This window comes from Eptatretus burgeri, chromosome 6, assembly GCF_056783735.1.
Source record: "Eptatretus burgeri isolate ZD-2024b chromosome 6, Ebu_testis_v1, whole genome shotgun sequence".
NCBI lineage: Eukaryota > Metazoa > Chordata > Myxini > Myxiniformes > Myxinidae > Eptatretus > Eptatretus burgeri.
Genome location: NC_140966.1, coordinates 78,127,280 through 78,153,005, shown reverse-complemented (window position 1 = coordinate 78,153,005; position 25,726 = coordinate 78,127,280). Strand labels below are relative to the sequence as shown.

The 25,726-nt window shown below is 44.2% G+C and overlaps 2 protein-coding genes across 11 annotated transcripts in view; one reads left to right on the top strand and one right to left on the bottom strand.

Moving 5' to 3' along the window:
- Positions 1-11,890, bottom strand: part of DNAI4 (dynein axonemal intermediate chain 4) — a 148,170-nt gene extending 136,280 nt beyond the window's left edge. Inside the window, exon 1 of one of the 5 annotated variants that reach the window (XM_085885781.1) lies at positions 11,733-11,890. In XM_085885781.1, the coding sequence (XP_085741907.1) occupies positions 11,733-11,746 (14 nt within the window). In that variant the 5' untranslated portion in view covers positions 11,747-11,890. The other 4 variants (XM_085885784.1, XM_085885780.1, XM_085885779.1 and 1 more) reach the window with 4 other exon arrangements.
- Positions 11,891-11,941: 51 nt separating this feature from the next.
- Positions 11,942-25,726, top strand: part of LOC147025128 (mesoderm induction early response protein 1-like) — a 212,033-nt gene continuing 198,248 nt past the window's right edge. For 3 of the 6 annotated variants that reach the window (XM_085885795.1, XM_085885789.1, XM_085885786.1), the window contains exons 1-2: positions 11,943-12,123; positions 12,401-12,467. Coding sequence is in view for 4 of the 6 variants with exons in the window: in XM_085885789.1 (XP_085741915.1) it covers positions 12,115-12,123; positions 12,401-12,467 (76 nt within the window). In the remaining 2 variants the exon portion in view is untranslated. Of the gene's footprint in view, positions 12,124-12,400; positions 12,468-25,726 lie in introns of all 6 variants that reach the window. The other 3 variants (XM_085885788.1, XM_085885791.1, XM_085885787.1) reach the window with 3 other exon arrangements.

The following is a 25,726-nucleotide window of genomic DNA, read 5'->3' as shown; positions in this document are numbered from 1 at the left end:
TCAACGTCGTGACATCGAAGAGGCGTACACACGATGTGATTCATAAATTGCTGATTGTTGTATGTTTGATTCTCACTGCACGAGTGATTCAATTTCGCATTGTTAAAGCAGATGCCAACAGTCCACGTGTGAGCATAATATGTTTGGTTGGGGTCAATCAATGGGATGGCCGATATGATCGATATGATGTGAAGGACTTGCGGACGATCATTGCGGATAAAAAGGTCTTTCTGATCTCCAGCTGCGAGGGCAGTCCACGGTTCGCTACCCTCTCATGTGTGGGAATTATGCTGGGAGAACGCGCTGTAAGTGATGGGAAGGTTGCATCGGAGCAGACAATGTTTTTGCTGTTGTATAACACTGATATGTCTCCAGGCTACACTGATCGTCCGTGTGGACGTGCATGGTTTTCTCGATTGGGTTGGATGCGTGGTTTTGGTGTGGGACTCAGAGATCGACTCGGAGTCGGGGCAGGTTCGCTGTTCAGCGTCACCCCCACCCCTGATATTGCCAAGGTCAGGCATGCCTGGCGCCATGGAGCGCAAACCTCTGTTCTCGCCAAGGTCAGCCACGCTGGCGCCGCGGGGCTTGCAGGCTCGAGGTGTTTTCCTGATTCGGTCTTGTCTGAGGGAGATGTGCCAGCTTGTCGACCAGGGGCATTTGATGGAGCCGGGGGAGGGTCGCTTGTGGTGTCATCGCGACCTCGCCGGAAGGCGTGTAAGCATGAGCCGCCTGGGGGCGCTTCTGATGCGTAGTGATGCTGTGCTTCCCAACTTGCTTCTTTATATCTTTAACACGGCCAGGGTTTTGTGGTGTGCAGCCATCATTGGGTTCATCGTGCAACTCAGTACTCGAGCACCTGTCCACTGCATTTTTGGATTCAGCTCGAAAGGATGAATGATGTGCCAGGTTAACACAGTGGCATTGAGGTGGCAGGTTGTGCAGATGAAGCACGTTTTCTTTTGTGCCGTCTCATCTGGGTTTGATTCACGGCCACATGGTCGATGTCATTTTATTCCTCTTTGCTTGTTTATGTCATAGTTTTTTTCTTTTTCACCAGTTTTTTTTTGTATCATGGTGCCAGTGCGTTTGCTAAATGCCATTTTTGGCGCCGGTTGCTTTCTGTGTTGTAGGGCCAATGATTTTTGATTATTGTCATTTTTTTAATCATGCTTTTAGTGGGGAGGAGTGTACTGTATGGGCGGAGCCCGAGTCGCGGTTGGTGGTGGTCACGTGGTTGGGGCTTCATATGTCACGACTCGCCCACTGGGTACTTGTAGCACGAGTAGCGTCAGAAGTGGCATGTGCTGTCAGTGGCAGTGTCTTGTGGGTCAGGTTCCTGTAGAGTGCATCGAGTACGTAATAAAGCGGAGTTACGGGAATCCGATGCCCACACTCTCGCTCGTGGCAATAAAGCAGGGTTGTGCTATCCCCTGGCTCGTGTCTGCCTCCGCGCACCTCTACCACGACATTTCAATGGCGACTGCTAATTTGCATATTAATGAGCTAAATTTAAATGTTATTAAATTGTAAGTGGGTTTATCATGACCAGTGACCCTAAAAACATGGGTGTAGACACCTCAACCAGGCTATTTGGATGCTTACTTTTGGAGATATTGGTGAGCAGTGCGGATTGTGTATTGGGACTTGGAAGTGGTTGCCAAAGAGAGCGTGGCCCTGGATTATTTCATCCAGGCTATGCCGGACCTAGACCTAAGGACTCACGTTTCGGTGTGGCGCCCGGCCACTGTAGGTGAGGCAACCAACTCCACTGCCTGATTTGGTGGGGGAGGGGGGGTCGAGTGCCTGCCGATCTCAGTCCAACAGATGGTATCTAGTGGGCTCGGTGAAATGGCTGATAGCAGAGGGCCTATCACTGTTTGACATAGTACAAACCATGATAGACAGACAGCTAAGGGAAGCAGGGCCATGGACGGCAGCTCCGATAATGGGACTGGGGAAGCTAATGGTCGTACTACAATTCAGTACCACAGGATGGTTGTGGGGAGGGGCAATTTGGAGTTCGGAAGGAGCATACCTTACCAGGTGAGGTGTTTAAATTGCAACTGGATAAGACATAAAATGGGATTGCGAATTGAAATGGCTCACCAACTTCTAAAATAAGCCAAAAATACTTTGAAAAGTACCCGAGACAAGGGGCTATGCCTCTGCACAATGAAGGACTTGGATAACTTTATCAGCTTGCCAAATGGGCACTTGTTTATACAGCAAACTCCCGACCAGTTGGATTGGTCAATGCAAGACCGAGTGGAGGGACGTGTGTTACACAACCCCACGATGGATCAGCACCAGTGAATGGACTGTGTATGTGGATTATGTTCTTCGAAACACCGATGGGAAGGATATATCGAGGGATTGTACAGGGTAAGTTTAAAATTACGATTTTTACTATTAATTATGCTTGGACTGTATCGGCTGTGATGGCCGTTATAGATATAGATTCTTGTTTCGTTCCGAGGCTGCAAGATAAATTACACAAGATTTTTGCCTTCATTGGTAAAAGGAGAACCGTCTGTCCGTTTGTTTGTATGTGTGTTATTTCCACCATGGCTGACACTGGAATATATTAACAGTAAGTGGTACGAACCCAACACCTCTCAATCAAAGATATTTCGAAATTCAAAATTTCCGTGTCTGATTTGCATTCAGGAACACAGCAATTATGGTTAACCATCTAGAAATTCCCACTCTTTCATCTAAATGCTGAAAAATATGTTTAAAAAACATTTTAAATAACAGATTTTTGTGCCAACATTGGCAAGTTAAATGATCCCAGCGAGTGAGCAGAAGTCACTGTAAACACACACAGTGCATGTGCAAAAAGCTTCATTTAACATTCATACGTCATTTTGAAAGTAATGTACTACTTTGTGGATCTCGGGGTAATAGGTAAGAAAGGCTGTGGTACCGTATTATACTCAGGGTACCATATTGTAGAATGTAGAGTGTTGCAAACATGTAATGGTTGACAAGCAGATAGGGACAATAGCTATGTTCCCTATAGGTGTGTTGAGCACCACTGAACTACTCTAAATCCCCACCCCACCTCCAACCCATTCCCCTTGATTTCCCCTGGAGTTTAGAAGGTTCATATTCTGATAAAGCAGCAAGGTTCTGATAAAGAAGTCTACTCCCGAAGTTGATGGGATCCGTAACTCCTTAATTTGTGATTTTTTTCCAGCAAGCAGATAGATAGGCTTCAGCTTCATTCTACTTTAGGGATACATGTGTCGAGAGTGTATTACCAGATAAAGTTAGAGAGCGAATTCCATTGAAGGTTTATTTCCCTTTCACTTCGACCATAGGCCAATCCTTATTTAATTGCAGTCAATTTCTTAAAACTCGTAGTTTAGATATCGTGAAGGACATTTTGGAAACTGACTGTGCATGTTCGTCTTCCCCTTTTTATATGGTCCTTGTGGACATGTAGTTCCTGGGGGATTTCAATATAATTAGGGATCTGATGAAAATGGGAGATAAATATAGGAAGCCAGTGACTCAACCTTGGAGCTGCAATCGTTCTTCAATTGTGGATTCTGTCTCCAATCATGTTAACAAAATGTGCACCAAGTTTAAGTTATCTGTAAACAGTTTCAATGCATGGTTAAACAGAGTTGTGGAAGTCCTGGATAATAGGATTATGTTATTTAGTCGTCGGGGCTTGCTTTCACTGGGTCGGTCTAAATCAGTGTTGAATAAGCCGAGTGTTCGTAAAGACATTTGTGATCTCCAAGATAGCTACATAATCGCTCCAGCAGATAAGGCTGCTTATAATTTTGTGGTTTGCAAAACATTTCATGTGGAGGTTTTATTAAGAGAGTTAGGCATTGATACGGTTACTTTCATGAGTACAGGAAAGAGCACACATGTTCCTTGTCATAAGTCACTCCAAGATATTATCTCTGAGCATCAGGAATGTTTTCATTAATAATTTCAGTATTAAACGTAAAGAGGTTCATCTTTGTATTCCTCAACTTTTCTGGACCCTTCAGTTTCATAAGAACCCAGACAGGTATCGGTTTTTCGTGGGTGCCAGGCAGTGTACCACCAAACAGTTATCAGTTATAGTTAACTCAGGCTTACAAGTTGTTAGGGAACAGTTCAGGAAATATTGTTTAACAATTGAGAAGAATTCTCGTATTAACACTTTCTGGAGCATTAATTATATTCTTTACAGTTCTTAAATAGCATTAGATTCCTAAATATCAAGTCAGCTGAAGTTTTTGATTTTTCAAATTTATATACAAATTTGGATTTAGTACCAGTGAGGGATTCACTCTTCAAAGTAATTGACAAGGTTTTTAACTCTTTTAATAAGTTTTTGTGTGTCAGGTTTGATAGAGCATTCTTTTCTAAAAAATAAAAACTCAAGTTTTCATTGTTTTGATAAGCAGAAGTTTAAGGATTTTGCTAATTTTACATAATTTAATACTTTTGTGTCTTTTTGTGGGATAATGTTTCAACAGGTTAAGGGCATTCCCATGGGTGGGAATTGCAGCCCCCAACCAGTAGACATTTTTCTTATTTTCTGTGAATTTTCATTTATGCAGAAACTGATGGAGAAAAAATTAGGATGAGCTAAAATATTATCTCATACATGTCATCATATGCCTGGTGTTGGCTTAATGGTTAGAGTGGTGAGCTTGGGATCTGAGGGTCCTGAGTTCAAATCCTGCTCAGCTGTTGAATTAATACCAGGTGGGGTTAACTCGGCCTGTCATCTTTCGGAGGCCAGCAAAATGAGTGCCAGCATGCTGGTATACTGTGTCGGAGTGGCGGCCTGGCCAGGATTGTGCCCAATAGCCAAGGACACTGCTTAAGCAGCACCAACGCTCTGCCCATAGTAAGGCCCCAATCTCCTCCTCCTCATGTCATTTTATAGATGGCATTTGTGTGGTTAACTATAATTGTTTTTTTGATCGGCAGCTTCACAAGATTTATCCAGATCACCTGATTGCAAACAGGAGTGGTAATGATTGCACAATTGCTGCATATCTGGACGTGTTGGTTAAACTTGGACAGAATGGCTTTCGTACAAGTGTATATCATAAAGATGATGATTTCAGTTTCCCTGTAGTCTTGTACATCTGTATGCGTCGCAATGTAGCAATCAAATGGATTACAATATCGTTTCAGCACAGCTACTTGGATTTGGAAGAATTTGTTCAGTTAAGGATGATTTTGTGGAACGTGCTGAGAAGGTTTTTTGCATCGAATTAAACAGGATATTTGGCTGATTGTTTGATCATGTCTTGAGAGAATGTCTTTCGACTCCATCGGCACCTTTTATTTAAGTTTGGTTGGTTCTCCAAACTTAACGTTCTGATTGCATTTTATATTATAATAATAATAATAATACTATTAATAGTAATAATTATTAAATTATTTTAGTGAGGCAAATTCAATGTGAGGCGATTTTAATATCATGTGAGGTGTGAGAATGAATTATTTTAGTGAGGTAAAATTAATATTATTATGTATATATATATATATATATATATATATATATATATATATATATATATATATATATATATATATATATATATATATATACATACACACACACACACAGTGGGGAGAACAAGTATTTGATACACTGCCGATTTTGCAGGTTTTCCCACTTATAAATCACGTAGAGATATGTAATTTTTATCATAGGTACACTTCAACTGTGAAAGACGGAATCTAAAACAAAAATCCTGAAAATCACATTGTTTGATTTTTAAATAATTAATTTGCATTTTATTGCATGAAATAAGTATTTGATCACCTACCAACCCAGTAAGAATTCCAGCTCTCACAGACCTGTTAGTTTTGTCTTTAAGAAGCCCTCCCATTCTCCACTCATTACCTGTATTAACTGCACCTGTTTGAACTCACTATCTGCATAAAAGACAGCTGTCCACACTTAATCAATCAGACTACAACCTCTCCACAATGGGCAAGACCAGAGAGCTGTCTAAGGACATCAGTGACAAAATTGTAGAATTGCACAAGGCAGGGATGGGCTACAGGACAATAGGCAAGCACCTTCGTGAGAAGGCAACAACTGTTGGTGCAATTATTAGAAAATGGAAGAAGTTCAAGATACAGTCAATCTCCCTCGGTCTGGGGCTCCATGCAAGATCTCACCTTGTGGAGCCTCAATGATCATGAGAAAGGTGAGGGATCAGCCCAGAACTACACGGCAGGACCTGGTCAATGATCTGAAGAGAGCTGGGACCACAGTATAAAAGAAAACCATAAGTAACACACTACGCCTTCATGGATTAAAATCCTGCAGCACACGCAAGGTCCCTCTGCTCAAGCCAGCGCATGTCCAGGCCCATCTGAAGTTTTCCAATGACCATCTGGATGATCCAGAGGAGGAATGGGAGAAGGTCATGTGGTCTGATGAGACCAAAATAGAGCTTTTTGGTTTAAACTCCACTCGCCGTGTTTGGAGGAAGAAGAAGGATGAGTACAACCCCAAGAACACCATCCCAACCGTGAAGCATGGAGGTGGAAACATCATTCTTTGTGGATGCTTTTCTGCAAAGGGGACAGACGACTGTACCGTATTGAGGGGAGGATGGATGGGGCCATGTATCGCGAGATCTTGGCCAACAACCTCCTTCCCTCAACAAGAGCATTGAAGATGTTGCGTGGCTGGGTCTTCCAGCATGACAATGACCCGAAACACACAGCCAGGGCAACTAAGGAGTGGCTTCGTAAGAAGCATCTCAAGGTCCTGGAGTGGCCTTGCCATTCTCCAGACCTGAACCCAATAGAAAATCTTTGGAGGAGCTGACAGCCTGTGTTGCCCAGCAACAGCCCTGAAACCTGAAGGATCTGGAGAAGATCTGTATGGAGGAGTGGGCCAAAATCCCTTCTGCAGTCTGTGCAAACCTGGTTAAGAACTATAGGAAACGTCTGATCTCTGTAATTGCAAACAAAGGTTTCTGCACCAAATATTAAGTTCTGTTTTTCTGATGTATCAAATACTTATTTCATGCAATAAAATGCAAATTAATTATTTAAAACTCATCCAATGAGATTTTCAGGATTTTTGTTTTAGATTCGGTCTTTCACAGTTGAAGTGTACCTATGATAAAAATTACAGACCTCTACGTGCTTTGTTAGTGGGAAAACCTGCAAAATCGGCAGTGTATCAAATACTTGTTCTCCCCACTGTATGTATGTATATGTATATATATATATATATATATATATATATATATATATATATATATATATATATATATATATATATATATATATATATATATATATATATATATATATATATATATATATATATAGTTGAAAGTGTGTCTGTCTGTGTGTGTGTTTCTCTGTGACCTATGCACGCGAAAAGTACTGGACTGATCCTCACCAAACTTCACATGCTGACATGTATGCGGGAGTGTGCCGATGTAAAAGAATTGTACTTCCGATTTCCGGTTTCCGAATTATGACGTCATCACCTGATTTCGTAACGTTAATTTTTCAAGTTCAGCCGATTGACATGGGGCCAACGCCATTTGCAATAGAATGAAAAAATAATGCTACAGTCAATTGAAGACAATGACTTCTGACTTCCCGGTTTCCGAATTATGACATCATCACCTGATTGCAGAACGTTAATTTTTTCAAGTTCAGCCGATTGACATGGGGCCAACGCCATTTGCAATAGAATGAAAAAATAATGCTCCAGTCAATTGAAGACAATGACTTCCGGTTTCCGAATTATGACGTCATCACCTGATTGCATAACGTTAATTTTTGAAGTTCAGCCGATTGACATGGGACCAACGGAATTTGCTCGAGAATGAGAAATTAATACTACAGTAAATTGAAGACAACGACTTCCGACTTCCCGGTTTCCGAATTATGACTTATGCATTCGACACACTTGCAAAAACGACCGTATGTATATTATACCGTATAATGATATAATAATCATCTGTAAGTCATATTTTATTAACATTTTCTTTGTTCATTGTTGTTTTGACCATAGTTATAAAAACCATTTTTATTGTTACTGTATAACATTTTTACGTCACTTCGGCCTGGATTCGGGATCAGCGATCAAATAAAGTAAATCACGATTAAAAATAATTTTTTGATGATGTGGGAGTTATCTTTATTAAAATCTGTGGAGGAAAATGTACACCATGTCTGATATTTGGGTCTTTCATGTCTCCGACGATGCCTTTATCTCCAGGGACGCATCATTCCCCATGACAAAAACCGGAAGCAAAAGGGTCATAGCCGACGACACGGATTCCAAATTGCCAGGGGATTGTGTTGTTGTTGTTGTTGTTGTTGTTTACTATTCTCTCATGTGCACGCGTTGAGTATGAAGCTCACTACATTCGCTATTAAATGCTGTGCGGTGTATAAACATGATCGGGTTTGATTTATATGTTGCAGATATTAAACGCTGTGCGGTGTATAAACACGATCGGGTTTGATTTCTATGTTGCGAATATTAAACGCTGTGCGGTGTAGAAACACGATCGGGTTTGATTTCTATCTTGCGAATATTAATAAACGCTGTGCGGTGTATAAACACGATCGGGTTCGATTTCTATGTTGTGAATATTGTATCCACACTATTAAAAGTGTGTGCGTCAGTGTGTGTGTCTGTGTGTCTGTGTGTCTGTGTGTCTGTGTGTCTGTGTGTCTGTGTGTCTGTGTGTCTGTGTGTCTGTGTGTCTGTGTGTCTGTGTGTCTGTGTGTGTGTGTGTGTGTGTGCGCGCACGCGTGCATGTGTGGCAGCCTCTACAATTTTACAATTAACTGTGACATATACTCCTTCAGACCCGCCGTTATCCACGGGATTCCTGTGCGGAGCACGGGTATCCCTGATATATATGTATATGTATATATATATATATATATATATATATATATATATATATATATATATATATATATATATATATATATATATATATATATATATATATATATATATATATATATATATATATATATATATATACATACATATGATGGTATTAAATAATGGAGGTATTTTGAAAAAAAAAGTACATCTATCTATTATATGAACAAAAGGGTGTGTGTGTGTGTGTGTGTGCGTGTGTGTGTGTGTGTGTGTGTGTGTGTGTGTGTGTGTGTGTGTGTGTGTGTGTGTGTGTGTGTGTGTGTGTGTGTGTGTGTGTGTTGTAACGTCTGGCTTCCTTCTTGGGACTACGGTGCAGTAATTGGTCTTTATTTTGATTGAGCAAAGCTTCCAGAAACAAGAGTTCAAAAGTAATTATCAGGTTATTTGGCCATAATAACCATAATAACCGATGTGCTAAAATAGTGAAAAGTTTGACCACACTTCCCTTATTCGCTCGACAGACCACTTTCCCATTCCTTACATTCCCCTCACTCATCCTTTTTTCTCTTGACAGGAGCGAGGCTCTTGGAAGAACAAGAACGGTCTAGCAAACCTTCTTCACAGCAACGAGGCTATTAGAAAAAAAAGAAGGCTCTTCCCAATCTTCTTCACAGGAATGAGGCTCATGGATGAACACGAAGGCTCTTCCCAACCTTCTTCACAGGAGTGAGGTTCATGGATGAACAAGAAGGTTCTTCCGAATCTTCTTCACAGGAGTGAGGCTCATGGATGAACACGAAGGCTCTTCCCAACCTTCTTCACAGGAGTGAGGTTCATGGATGAACTCGAAGGCTCTTCCCAACCTTCTTCACAGGAGTGAGGCTCTTAGAAGAACAAGAACGCTCTTCCCAACCTTCACAGAAGCAAAGCTCTTGGAAGGAAACGAAGGCTCTTTCCAACCCTCTTCACAGGAGTGAGGCTCTTGGAAGAATGAGAAGGCTCTTCCTAACCTTCACAGAAGCGAAGCTCTTAGAAGAACAAGAAGGCTCTTCCCAACCTTCACAGAAGCAAAGCTCTTGGAGGGAAAAGAAGGGTCTTCCCAACCTTCTTCACAGGAGTGAGGCTCTTGGAAGAACAAGAACGCTCTTCCCAACCTTCACAGAAGCAAAGCTCTTGGAAGGAAACGAAGGTTCTTCCCAACCTTCATCACAGGAGTGAGGCACTTGGAAGAACAAGAAGGCTCTTCCCAACCTTCACAGAAGCAAAGCTCTTGGAAGGAAACGAAGGCTCTTCCCAACCCTCTTCACAGGAGTGAGGCTCTTGGAAGAATGAGAAGGCTCTTCCTAACCTTCACAGAAGCGAAGCCCTTAGAAGAACAAGAAGGCTCTTCCCAACCTTCACAGAAGCAAAGCTCTTGGAGGGAAACGAAGGGTCTTCCCAACCTTCTTCACAGGAGTGAGGCTCTTGGAAGAACAAGAATGCTCTTCCCAACCTTCACAGAAGCAAAGCTCTTGGAAGGAAACGAAGGTTCTTCCCAACCTTCATCACAGGAGTGAGGCACTTGGAAGAACAAGAAGGCTCTTCCCAACCTTCACAGAAGCAAAGCTCTTGGAAGGAAACGAAGGCTCTTCCCAACCCTCTTCACAGGAGTGAGGCTCTTGGAAGAATGAGAAGGCTCTTCCTAACCTTCACAGAAGCGAAGCCCTTAGAAGAACAAGAAGGCTCTTCCCAACCTTCTTCACAGGAGCGAGGAAACATGGATAACCAAGAAGGCTCTTCCCAACCTTCTTTACAGGAGCGAGGGAACACGGATAATCAAGAAGACTCTTCCCAACCTTCACAGGAGCGAGGCTCTTGGAAGGACAAGAAGGCTCTTCCCAACCTTCACAGGAGCGAGGCTCTTGGAAGGACAAGAAGGCTCTTCCCAACCTTCATCACAGGAGTGAGGGTCTTTGATGGACAAGATGGCTCTTCTCAACATTCTTCACAGAAGCGAGGCTCAAGGATGAACAAGAATGCTCTTCCAAAAGCGAGGCCACTCCCAACCTCATTTTTCACCATACACTCCTCTCTTCACTTTATTTCCTCAGTTTTCCTTTTCACAATTTACCTTTTTGATGCAAAGCATAGTTCATAATCATCGTGCCAGCAACGAGTCACCGAACCGTCCCAACTCACTTCCTTCCCTTGAGGTTTTGTCTCCTCATGGCTGCCCCAGGATGCACCGGGAGTTCGGTCTGACGATCTTTCACTCAGCCTCGACTTCACCACTCCGTCACACAGACACAACTCCGACAAACAGTAACAGCGCCGTTTTCCCTCGGTCCCGCGCTCCTTTTGCTTTCACCACCTCAGAGAACCGGACGGACGCATAGGTCGCCATGGTGACCGGCACGAGTTACGGGCGCGTCCTCATTGGTTAATCCGAACGTTGATTTTTTAAAAACGGCTTTTTAAAACTCTCCTCAAAAGTTATTGACGAAAAAAAAAAATTGCGAACTGCAGATCAATCGACGTTTTGTCAACAGTCTGTACTGCACAAAAATTAAGGCAAACAAGTTAAAGTGCCAAAACCATAGAAATGGACGTTATTCTATCGATTTTACAGATATTTTTGGATAACATTTTATCACCGAAGTGTTGATATTCCAAATAAACTGCAAACCTTTCCAGTCGTCACGATAAACATCTCACTGAGTCTTGCGGCGACCCCTCTTGTTTCTGCTACTTTTTACACCTGAGAAAACGAACTGATCACATTAATTTTTCTTCCCCAGCAGCTGAACGCAGGATATTTTAATATCGCATCACAGTTTGATTAATTGGCCGCCTTTAATCACGTAAACTCGAACTCATATTATCCTCATTAACTCACGGGCAATTGTGCATTGTTATCGGACCACCGAACGATGAGTGTTTCCCCCGACGGCATGGCGGACAGTACGAACACGCTCGAGGAGATCATTCGATTTGAGACACCAATTCAGAAGAGCTCCCTGGACTCGAACTCGTCCGATTGAAGCTCCAGCTCACTTGGAGACCACGCCCAGCACGGCGGCCACGTGACCTAATTACGCGGGCGCGTTTCCGCAGCCGTTTTTACCACACAATTCTCCTCAGAAGGACTCACAAAATCAAAGACCTCGGTCGATATTAAAAGTGACGATCGGGTTTGTTTTGAAGACGACGCCGCCGCGATCTGATAGGCCGCCGGGCGTCGTCAACAGCCGGGTGCGACGTTCTGTGGGGGAACAAGGATGACGGAGGTTCGTGCAGACGGTCGTGAACCTGGCCCTTATAACCTAGTAATGCGACGTTGTGTGTCCGCCAGACCCGGGGCGTTTAATGGTCACACACGGCGTGTGGGCCGGTTTAAGACCGCCGGAATTGCCGCCGCCGCACAACCCGTGCGCCCAGTTTCTTAACCGCATGGCAGTTGATACACTTGGCTATGTTATTGCTCGTACGACCTTAATGTACCGATGGATTGTATTGAAACTGTGCCTACGTATTCAATGAGCCGTTTAACCATTGTGTTTACAGCCGGAGACAATGGCAAGCAGTCCTGCTCAACGTTCCAAGCCACCTGGAGCACTCTCTCCCAAGTCAGGTACTCCCACCATCATCATCTCCTCTCCAACTCATTCTTCGACTTTTCTGTTTGTTTCCTTTGTCATCCTTCTTTATCCTTTACTCAACGTATTGAGGACTATCTCTGGATGGAGTCCACTTTCAATGCCCTTGGACCTTAGTGAAGGTATTGATGTCCATCCCTGCCTTGGTGGTTTGCACCTCAAAACCTAAAACAACAATACAGTTCCCCATTGTTTGCACAATTGTGACAAAAGACACTCTCCAGAATGTATAAGTTCCCATATCGGTCTCCTTTTTCATCATGCTTTTTAGGTCTGGCAAGTGAACAATTCTGTGCAACGATTGAGCACCGATGATCATGCACTTTTTTTGTTTAAAATTTGTCATTTTGTGATAACAATGGATGTGGTTTCTTGGAGAACACTGAATGCAGATATACAGGGACAAAGGCAGAAGATGTTGAGCAACGAATTCCATATGTCGTGCTCTATACCAAAGGAGAACCGGGATCTTGTCCAAAGTCTGTCTTATTTGGGCAATCGACAAATGACTTTTTACAGTTAGAGTTCGCCATATGATATGAATCGTGAATGGTTTACAAAATTTCAAGAAGGGTCACTGTATGGATCCTTACTTGCACATCTCGAGATGTGACCATTCTCCGGGGTCTGGCATTGTTAAATGTGAGCTACGTTCTGTTGATTGTGTCGGCTTGCTTGTGAAGGTCCCCAAACCTGCTGCTGATGGTGAAATAGTTAAGTTGTGGGAAATCCTGAAGACACATTCAACCTGACTGAAATTGACAACAAAAGTTTTTCTTTTTTTCATACAAACTTGTGGAAGAGCTTGAGAAGAATAGAAGGGAACAAAATGGAAAATGGAAAAACACCAACAACAGAGTACAAGTGAGATCAAGGGGAGGATGGGAAGAAACATGGGGGTAAACAACCTGAACACAAGTTGAATGAAACAAAACAAGAAGAGGCAAGGGAAGATGGGGAGGAAACAGCAAAGGAACAAATCAACTGACAACGAACAAATATATATATATATATATATATATATATATATATATATATATATATATATATATATATATATATATATATATATATATATATATATATATATATATATATATATATAGGGGAGAGGGAGAACAAAATTCCACAATAACCTAGAAAAAGGAAGTACATGGGAATGGGGTCATTTGGGGTAGAAGAGATCATGGTATGGATGGGGGTGACCTAAGGTCGTAGTGACAGCTCTCTTGAAGCCCTGGAGGGAAGAATGAGACATGAACAGACAGAAGAAACTTATTCCGCAGGTGAGAGAAGAGCAGAATAAATTGGTGGAGGTGAGAAGTGAGCCTGGATTTTGGGAGTTCAGCATTGAGAGGGTTACTGGCAAACTGTGGGCAATCCTGTAGAAACCTGGGAGGGATGGAGTCAAGATGGCAAAGGGTGAAAGACCAAGAAGGAGCTGGTAGATACTTAGAGGCCACCAATCTGCTTACAATGTGAAAGTAACAGGCTTAGACATTTAGCTGTGTCACTGGAGAGCACAATGATTTTGAAGACCTTCCTTTGCAAGGCATCAACAAGAGTAAGGTGTGAGGAATGAGCACCAACCCAAAGGGGAAAGCAATCCTCCATCAAGCTGCAAGTGAAAGCCTTGTCGATTGTCAACAGTTCAGACTGGCGAAGGAAGGACCTTGCACAATGAAGGATACCCAGTTGGTGGCTGGCTTTAGAGGCCATCTTGGAAATATGGTCTGCCCAACAAAGATCATAGTTGATGGAAAGGCCCAATAGTTTAAGTGACTTCACCTCTTCAAGTGGTTTGTTTTGGAAGTAGATGGGAGGATTTCCCAGGCTGTCCTTTCAGAGAGACAGAGAGAGTGAGTGTGTGGAATTTGTCAGGATTGAAAGATACATTCCAAGTGTAGGACGAGCTCCTGATTCTATCAACATCTGCAGAGAGATAAGAGGCTACTGCCTGCCTGTTTGAAGGATAAGAAATGATATGGCAAAGGGTTGAATCATCAGTTATGAATTGGGCAGGATTTTCCAGGGAATCAGAAAGATCATTGATGAAGAGAAAAGGACAAAGCCTGGGCCCCAGACACTACCTTGGAGCACTACAGCCCTGATAGGGAGAGGAGATGTGGATCACTTTAAGGGCTACACACTGAATAAGGGAGTGGAGGAAGTCAGTAATAGATGAGAGGAGGTGGCCTTGGCTGCCATAAGCGGAGAGTTTGGAGATCAATGCAGAGTGCCAGGCTGTATCAATTGCTCGAGATGCGTCCAGAGAGACTGCCCTGATCTTATGTCTGAGATTGAGGTCTTCCATCCATCATGAGCACAGTAGAAGCAGCATGTTGAAGGTAGAATAACCGGGTGTGAAACCAAACTGATAACCTGAGAACACTCCATTGGAGAAAAGGAAGTGTTTCATATTAACTGCAATGTACTTCAGCGTCCCGGCCTTGCTTAAAATTTTGGCAGGGATTCCATGACCTTGCTTATAGCTGGAAGGAAGCAAGCTCATTGGCCTGCAGTAAAGAGGATCCATTTTTTGCACCATATTTGTCTATTACAGTGATGTTGGCTAACTTTCATGCAAACAGACTTCACCAAAGAAAATGATCCAGTGAACAGAGCATTAGAGCAGGGTTTTTTTTGTTTTGCTTTATATACATAATCGAGACCTATGAAAGAGCAAGTACACGGAACAGATCAGGATGTAACCGACAAAAACGGGATGCAAAAGGAACAGTAGCCACATGCAAAAGGGGCAGTAGAGAGAGGGGCGAAACACCAACAGCAGAGTTGAAGGCCAAGATAGAGGGAGACTTGCACAAACAATGCGTGTGGGGAGGAATGTGGGCAGGAGAGGATGCATGGGGTGGACAAGATGGACACAGAAGGAAACTCCAAGGAAGGAACATTGCAAGGAGGGATTTGGATGGGGTGAACGAGGGTAGAAACGATTATGGTTTAGATTGGGAAAAATCTGAGATTGTGGTGAACAGCTGTCTTGAAGAACTGAAGGGAAGAATGAGATTGAAGAGGATGTGGAAGTTGATTCCACAGGTGGGGATGAGTGGAGTGAGCAATAATCACAATCTATATTAATATTTCGGCACGCCCCTTTCTTTGTTCCACCACCAGATTTTTGTTACTGCATGAAATGAAACAAGATTTGGCACATATACTAATGATATTATTGTCTTCCTTAAGAGGCCCCTCAAAATTCGTTTTGATGCATTTTCACAAACTCCAACCAATTCCATTCAAATTTGGTACGATTATGGCTTTTGGTCCAACTTAGGTCATTGGCGATAATTTTTTTCCATAACACTTCCGATATTCAAAAAAATCGATAAATCGATATCCCTTATGGGATTTTCCATTCAAATCCACTCAAGTTTAAGGCCTACGGGGGACGCAAATTTCCACTTTGCCCCGGGCGCTGTTTACCTCCGCTACGCCAAGCTGTTAGGGTTAGGTTTAGGGTTTGGGTTGGTGTTAGTGTTAGCGTTAGCTACCCTAACAGCTAACCGTAACCCTAACACCTAACCCTAACACCTAACCGTAACCCCAACCGCTAACCCCAACCGCAACCCTAACCCCAACCGCAACCCTAACCGCTAACCCTAACCGCAAACCGCTAACCGCTAACCCCTAACCGCTAACAGCTATTCAGGAAATTTGCAAGAAAGCCCGGGCGTTGCCCGAGCAACGCCAGGCTTTACTACTAGTAATAAATAAGTGAGCAAAAGAAACAAATGAGTGGAGGTGAGTAATAACCCTGGATTTAGGTTGTTTCCCCTGCAGGGGTTGATGGTGGACCCTGTGAGAGTTGCAGAAACCTTGGGGGAGGGGGGTGAGGGACAAAGTACGGAAAGAGTAGAGGGTGCAAGACCAGGAAAGTGCTGGTAGAATAGAGAATACTGACCTGTCTGCGATGGTGACATTAGCCCATAGACTCTGCTTAATCGTGGGAGGTTCCAATAATCTTTAAGGGCTTGGTTTCCACAGTGTCAAGCTGAGAAAGATGTGAGGCAGGGGAGAAAGCCCAGAGGGGACCGCAGTATGCCATCAAGTTGTGGAAAAATACCTTGTAAGTGGAGAGGAGTTCAGGTGTGCCAAGGAAGGACTTTGTACGACGGAGGATGCCCAGTTGGTGGCTGGCTTTGGAGGCCAACTTTGAAATGTGGTTTGCCCAGGAAAGATCATGATTGATGGTGAGATGCAGGAATTTGAATGACTGATCTTCCTTAAGAGGATTGTTTAGAAATTAAATAGGCGGGTTTGCCAGATCGTCCTTTCAAAGAGAGATAGTGACATTTTAGGACATATCCACTGATGCCGGCCGGCCGGTCCAGTTGCAAAAGAGGGTGGCCGGGACACCGCGGGGGGGAGAAGAGGGTGGCCGGGATGCCGCGGAGGGGAGAAGAGGGTGGCCGGGACGCCGCGGGGGGCGAAGAGGGTGGCCGGGACGCCGCGGAGGGGAGAAGAGGGTGGCCGGGACGCCGCGGAGGGGAGAAGAGGGTGGCCGGGACGCCGCGGAGGGGAGAAGGGGGTGGCCGGGACGCCGCGGAGGGGAGAAGAGGGTGGCCGGGACGCCGCGGGGGGAGAAGAGGGTGGCCGGGACGCCGCGGGGGGAGAAGAGGGTGGCCGGGACGCCGCGGAGGGGAGAAGAGGGTGGCCGGGACGCCGCGGGGGAGAAGAGGGTGGCCGGGACGCCGCGGGGGGAGAAGAGGGTGGCCGGGACGCCGCGGAGGGGAGAAGAGGGTGGCCGGGACACCGCGGGGGGTGGAAGAGGATGGCCGGGATGCCACGGGGGAGAAGAGATGGCCGGGACGCGCGCGAGGGAGAAGAGGGTGGCCGGGTCGCGGCGGGGGGAGAAGAGGGTGGCCGGGTCGCGGTGGGGGGAGAAGAGGGTTGCAGGGACGCCGCCGGGGGAGAAGAGGGTTGCAGGGACGCCGCGGGGGGAGAAGAGGGTGGCCGGGACACCGCTGGGGGAGAAAAGGGTTGCCGGGACGCCGCGGGGGAGGAGGATGGCCGGGACGCCGCGGGGGAGGAGGATGGCCGGGTCGCCGCGGGGGGAGAAGAGGGTGGCCGAGACGCCGCGGGAGGAGAAGAGGGTGACCAGGACGCCGTGGGGGGAGAAGAGGATGGCCGGGATGCCGGGTGGGAAGAAGAGGGATGGAGGGATGCCGCTGGGGGAGAAGAGAGGGGCCGGGACGTGGGGGGGGAGGGAGTGAAGTAAGGCTGGGGCGTGGAGGGAAGGCCCGGGACGCTGGGGGAAGGTGGGAAGGCCCATGCCGGGGGGGGGCGGAAGGATGGAGAACCCGGGACACAGAAAGGAAGAAGGGAGGGAAGAAGAGGGAACCCAATATGCCGGCGGGGGGGGGGGAGGGGAGAAGAGAGAACCCGGGATAGGGGGGAAGAAGATGGGGGGCTGGGACGCTGAGCGATGAAGGAAAGAGGGATTGGCTGAGATGTGGGAGGAGGAAGGGGCTGGGATGCAGAGGTAAGAAGGGAGGGTGTCACAGCGCGGGGTGAAGAGGGATTGGCCAGTATCTGTTGAGTAGGAAGGGAGGGGCTGGAACATGGGTGGAATTGGGGATGGCCCAGGACTTGGCCGGGGGGGAGGAGCGAGTGTCTCAGGATACCCGCCGGGGGGTGGGTGGCTGTGAGATTGGCCGAGACGTGGTTGGAATGAGGGATTAGCTGGGACGCGGTTGGAATGAGGGATTGGCCAGGACGCAGTTGGATGGAGGGATTGGTCAGGATGCGGTTGGAGGGAGGTGTTTGCCTGGCTTTGGGGGGGGCGGGTGATGTGCCAGCACGTGGGTGGAAAGATTGAGATGTCGGGACTACAGAAATGGAAGGGAGGGGTTGGAATGAGGGTGAAAGAAGGGAGGTCGGGGTGAGTATGTGTGAGTGGGGAGAAGGGAGAGAGGAAGCAGGATGCGGGGGTGATAGAATGAAGGGGCCGGGCCACATGAGAGAAGGGAGGGGCTGTGCCCAGGATTGGGGGTGGGGGGTAAGGATGGGCTGGGACACGGGCAAAGAAGAGAGCAGCCCGGATGCGAGTGGAAGAAGGAAGGGCTCAATATGCGGAACGGGGGGTGGGGGGATCGATGTCATAGCTAAGAAGCTGGCGCCAGGATGCCCGTGGGCTGAGGGGGGTGCCGGGATGCCCGTGGGCTGCGGGGGGCGCCGTGATGCCCGTGGAGGGAGTGGGGCGCTGGGATGCCCGTGGACGGGGTGGGGCCCCAGGCCTGAGACGCGGGCGGACAATAATGGGACAAAGATAATTGGAGACATGTCATGGGTATGAGAAACTTGAAGTAAAAAGGGTAGACCCAAAACTATCCGTGCATCAGACGGAGGATCGAAATAAATAATATGAGCATGAAATAATACACAGAATGAACACTCAATACAAAGAAACATCAACATAAATCGATAACATTCACATCTATTTATACATATTTACATATATATATATATGTATATATATATATATATATATATATATATATATATATATATATATATATATATGTATATATATATATATGTATATATATATATATATGTATATATATATATATGTATATATATATATATATATATATATATATATATATGTATATATATATATATATATATATATATATATATATATATATATATATATATATATATATATATATATATATACATACAGGGTGTCCCAAAAAAGATACAACTTTTCATCTGCAAAGAGGATGGTCATAACTTGCATTTAAAAAAAAGATATATGGCTGGATAGAAAGCTGAGAGGTTGAAGTTTATTGTACCAATGTCAAAATTGCCACCAAAATTTAAATTTTGTTTTCGAATCGTCGTTTTCTTTTAGACCACATGTTCGACGTAGACTCCACGTTGTCCGCTCACTGCCTGCAAACGCGTTGTCATGTTCTCCATCATTTTGGGAAACGTTTCCTGAGGAATGTTCTTGATTTCTTGGTGGATGTTTTCCTTCAGCTGATCAAGAGTCTGAGGCTTAGGGTTTCCATAGATCCTGTCCTTGAGATACCCCCACAAGAAGAAGACTGGAGGAGTAAGGTCAGGCTAAAATTACGGTGGCCACTCAACGTCTTCGTAGAGGGAGATAAAGCGGCCCTCAAAATGTTGGTTGAGAAAACGCCTTATTTCCCTGGCTGTATGGGGCGGTGCCCCATCCTGCTGGAACCACTGTGTTCTCATCTGGATCAGGTTGTTTCTCCTCCGGGCCTGAGTACGTAGCTCAGGCAGATAGAATTCCTGAATCATTTCGCGATAGTTCCTTTGGTTTACCGTGCAAGTGCGTCCGTGGTCATCTTCAAAGAAGTATGGACCAATTATCCCATACCAATCAACCGCCACCCACATGGTGACTTTGAGAACAGATCGAGGCGCCAGTTCAGTTGATGCATTACCAGGATTTTCAGTTCCCCAGTACCGAAAGTTTTGCTTGTTTACCTCCCCGGACAAGTGAGCATGGCAATCGTCCGTCATGTGAAGTTTTTTGAGGCAGTCTGCATCTTCCTCCAACTTTCCTGAGAACCAATTTGCAAAGTCTAGTCGATTGCATTTCTGTTAATCAGTAAGCACCGTTTGCGTTTGAATTTTGTATGGAAAGGCATGAATGTCTTGGCGAAGGATCCTCTGAACGGTCCTCTTATGAATGTTTGTCTCGGCAGAAAGTCATCCAATCGATTTTTTTTGGACTCTGAATGACCGCCTGTCTCACCATTTCCACATTTTCTTCACTACAACCAGTCCTCTTCCGACCACTGTGACCCTTGTGAAGGTCACAGATGGTTCCCACATTGGTAAACTTTGCGATGGTGCACTTTATTGTCCGAAAGTTTGGTGCATGGCGCAAGTGGATACCGAAATGTCTCGAGTAAAGACGTTGCACCTGTATGACACTTTTTGTCTGGTGCCAAAGTTCAACAATTTTCGTCCGTTGTTGTACGGTCAGTCTTGGCATTTTTCTGGCGCTTGCTTGGTATCAAAATAAACTTCAGGGTCTCTGCAACAAGAAATGAAGCATTAGTGACAAAATTACTGCTTTTTTAGGATCAAACGAAGCATTTTAAAAGTTGTATTTTTTTTTGCGACACCCTATGTATGTTGGAGTAGAACGTCTTGTCTAACCTTACTTGTGCACTGCGTCAAACGAATGAAGGAAAAGGCAATTGAGACGGAATGGAAATGGCAACAAACAATTATTTATTGCAAACACACAAGCAAGCAATCATTTAAAATTAAGTATTTATAAGTAAGAAAGTAAAAAGGCACATAAGAGCAGATTTAACCATAACACATATTCTTCTCTAATCTTACTTGAACTAAAGACTTGGCCATCATTCTCTCAGGGGTAAATAATAAAAGAAGGACTTGAAAATAAAATAAAAGTTATGAATGGAGAATCGGAAAAGGTTATTTATATTTTCATTTACGGATGTTTTCTGATGCTTGTGGTTTTTTTTCCTGGTGTATTGGCTTTGATGTCCGTTGGCACACAAAATTACCATGTTTACTCATTGTCTTGGGTCCCTCACCTGCATTTGATTTTTCATATATTTTCATTAATTTTTTGAACCATTTATTATCTTGCCAAAACGAAGTTTTTGCAAGATCTGTTACTTGGTAAGTTTTTTTTTATATTGCCAAACACAGAGCATTTTGCAAGATCTGTTTTTTATCTTGCCAAATGCAGAGCGTTTTGCAAGATCTGTTTTTTCGTCGGTTTGTTTGTGTATTTAGTTTTTTGTTACAATTGATTTTCAAGTTTCAACTAGCTCTGTAGATCACATTTTTCGTGCAATCGCTCTCAAACTTGATATGTATACTCGTGAGCGCAATAGCTTTCGACACACAAAATGTTGAAGGTCAAGGTCAAAGGTCAAGGTCACCAGAAGGTCAAACATCAAAATCAACGAAACCCTTAACTTTTGAGTAATTTTTATCGGATCATCTCCAAACTTGGTGGATATATAGTATATCGATAGATGCTCAGCTGATTAGTTTTTGGTGGCGATCGGCCTTGACCTTCATGGTTAGCGCCTCAGGTCGAAGTTGACGATCATGAAGGTCATTTTTAAATCTTTGACTAACAATATCGAGTAGTACCTCAAATTGAAGCCCAAGAAGAGTGCTTTTCAGATATAGCTATAATTTGACGACAGAATCTTTTGCTGACGTCATTGACGATGTAAATATTTTTGTTTTTGGCAAGATAACCTTCAGCCTATGGCTGAGGTTCGGGCTAGTTATCTTGCCAAAACTTCGTTTTTCCAAGATCTGTTACTTGGTAAGTTTTTTTTTTTTTTTATTTATTTATTTTTTTTTTTTTTTTTGTCTGTAATCATTGGATTTTTCACCTTTATATCACTCTGTAGAGCACAATTCTCATCGGAAACTCTTGTGGGTATGCATATCGTAGTATTATTACAATACCCTTCAGCACACATAAAGGTCAAGGTCACTTTGCGGTAAATCATGGAGGCCGACGAAACCCTTATTTTTTGAGTAATTTTAATCGAATCATCTCCAAACTTTATGGGAATGTAGTATATGGTCTGGCGCTCAGCAGATTAGTTTTGGTGGCGATTGGCCTTGACCTTCATGGTTAGTGCCTGAGGTCAAACATATTTGACCCCAAGGTCAAATTTTCAAGTTTTAGGAACCATATCGTGTAGTACCTCAAATTGAACACCTCGATGAGTGCTTTCTAGATATGTCAAGCTTGAGACATTATGACATCATTTGGTGACGTTATGAGGCAAACGCATATTTTACATGGTTACTCTGTAGAACGATTCTCATCGGAATCTCTCGTAGGCAGATATTCCTCAAGGAGTCGCTCCTGGTGGATAGCAGCTCTGTTCACCTCAGTGTGACCTTAAAGAAGTCACACGTGGTCACCTTTTGGCAAGGTTTATTTATATTTTTATTTATGGATGTTGTCTGACGATTTCGTGAATTTTTCCTGTGTGCCTACTTCAATATCCATCCATTAGGACCATGCTCTGTGCAGAGTGTTGGTGCTGCCGAAGCAGTCTCCTTGGCTATTGGACACAATCCTGGATAGGTCGCCACTCCGACACAGTATTCCAGAATGCTGGCACTCATTTTGCCAACCTCAGAAGTGTGACAGGCAGTCAACCCCACCTGGCATTAATTCAACAGCCGATGGTGATTTTAACTCTGGATCCTCGGATCCCAAGCCCACCACACTGAACATTAAACCAACACCAGGCATATATCCATCAGCTTGCAAAATTTCAGCTTTCTTCGTCACCTGGAAGGTACCGATCTTTAATTTCAGTCAGTGAGTCAGTGTTGAGAAAGATATATATATATATATATATATATATATATATATATATATATATATATATATATATATATATATATATATATATATATATATATATATATATATATATATTTTTTTTCATTCATCAGAAAGGTCATCATTTTTCAGAAAGGTCATCATTTTCAGTGTAACACTTTATTTCAATTGACCTGATATCTGATGAAGAAGCCTTTCTGAGTTGACCTGACCTGAGGAAGAATTGTTTGCTGAGTGAAAGAAAGAAGTGTGTGTGCTAAGAGTCCCACGCTTGAATACTGGGACCTTTTTCTCCATTTAGAAATGCTGGTCCTCATCTTTGTCCATTCTCACTGTGAGAAAAACTCTGCACTCTACATTGTGGTACTGTAGAAGCTGACACTAAATTTATGTTTTATGCCACTAAAATTATGCCTGATAAGGTTAATGTGCATGTGCAGGCCATGGAGACCATTCCTAATGGCATTGGAGATGAGCTTCAGCTTTTCTGGGTCTTCCTGAGGACATAAAATAAGTTTTCAGCGATGCCACTGGACCAAGCACATGAAGAGAGCAATGCAAAGGTAAAGGATTCATGTGTAGCAAAAGGGCTGACAGAGAACCCAGCAGCATTGAAAATATGGGTGGATGGTGTCAGGTCTCAAGTAGGCAAGATGACTGGAAGAGTTTGAAAGACAGTATTCTACAGATTACTCTGCTGATTTTCGAAACCATTGGCAAGGGCTCTCAACTCAGAAATCCTTCAAGACACAAGTCAATAAACTCTGTTACATAATTATATCAATGGGCAACCCTTTTGCTGAGAAGTCACATGAACTCATGGTCATTGATACCCATAATTGTGTTGACAAGGATGTGATGAGCACATTTTGCAGCATGGAAGCAGCAGGTACCACAAAGTACCTGAGCCAATCAAGAAGAATAACTTCCACATCTTCAAACATCTCATTGCAAAAGCCAACTCCAAGATTAATTAACAGATGGTTAAACCTATCACCATCAAGAGTGATGGCTGTCCCTTCAGCCAGCTCTTCATCTCAAGTCAAGTTCGTGATGGGGACTTAAATGAAGTTTTCATGCATGAAAATCACCCTCTGCTGCCATCTCTGAGTCAACATGGAAAACTTTGCCTCTGAGCTGCAAATTATAATTATTACATATCATGCATACTTTCCAGCCAGAAGCCCCAGTGCATTTTTATGTCAGTATTTGATGGTCCTGCTGTTGTACGTGCTTACCGGGTGATGCTTCAACATTTGGAGAGTATAATGCTTGGAGCTTCATATCTTGGAGCAATTGCCAGCTTCAGAACAATGAAGGAATGAAGGAATGAATGTGGTGTGGGACGTATGCAAGGAAGACAGCTTGAAGGAGGTCACACATAAGTGATGGAAGGGGCTTGGGATAAAAGCTTCCCCTGAGGCAAAGATGCCCACAAACTTTGCCGCATTTCTGCAGGACCAAAGCACCAAAGAAGAGCTCGTTGCACTGCTGATGGAAGACGTAACTGCCTGTGATTACCCAGCAGGAAAATATGTCCATATCACCTCTGGACAATTATTTGTATCAAAATACAACAGCAAGCCATGGTAGCATCTAATTACTAGGAGGCCGACTTGAGAATCTCTTCATTTTGCCAATGCTGTGCAAAGAATATGTTGTGTTTGTGGGGTAGATGTAGATGGAGGAACTTTATAATAAGGGTAGGATTGTACAGAGTAGCATGATCTGTGGATAGAGTAAATGTCAGGTCAGGCCAGATTAGATCTGTGATTAGCTACAGGTATCATGTAAACCTGTACTAACCTGTTCCATGGTCGGGTTGTCGGTGACTAAACCGTCTCCCCCACCAGGTTTTTTGGTGAGGTGGGTGTTTGGATATGGACACCCAGCAGGATTAAAAACAAAACCTGTCAAAGGGTGGCGGAGCTCCTTGTGAGCCAATGGCCATCTATATCTAGTGCCCAACTGTGTCTGTGGACGTCGTCCTGCAGTTGGGTTACTTCTGATGAGGAGGTTAGTGGCAGGATTTGCACTCCGGCCATCGTAAAACCCTTCATTCAGCAAAACACAAAAACGCAAAGAAATCTGAAAACCCACTCCGTGGAAGTACCTCCTGTGCAGCTTCCCTTCGCAGGGCAGCTCACCGGATGACGGGATTGGGACAACGCCTTCGGGGCCCCCAATCCTTGATGATAGGAGGGAAACCCTGGAGTAACATTCCCAGGTCAGATTGTAGGAGAGGGTGTCGGAGTGATGCTGAGGCGTCGTCCACCAAACGATGGTCTCCTTGGGTTAACCTGAGGCAGTCCCTTCGGGTGGGTGCCTGGAATGTCCTATCCCTAAGAGAGGATGATCACCTGTCTCTGTTATCATCTGAGCTCAAGCGTTTGGACATTGGTATTGCAGCACTCTCTGAGGTTTGGAGACTGGATTGTGGTGAGATCATGGTGGGTGGTTTCACCTACTATTGGTCTGGTCGCTCTGATGGTTACCATGCCCAAGGAGTTGCTGTAGCTGTGTCCAATAAGCTGACTCCACTGATAATTGAGGTAACACAGGTCAACGAGCGTATCATGAGACTAAGGATTCGTCACTCCTTAGGTGTCATTTCCCTGGTCTCTCTTTATGCTCCGACTGAGGCGAGTGATCTCACCGTGAAGGATGCATTCTACGCCACGCTCGACTCTGTGGTTGATCATTGCCCCAGACGAGATACACTTCTAGTCTTGGGGGATTTCCATGCATCGACTGGAACTGATGGGGATGGTTATAAAACGTGTTGGTCTCCATGGGTCTGGAACTGTGAACCTGAATAGCAATAAGTTCCTTGACTTTGCAAGAAGTCATGGACTTAGGGTGTCC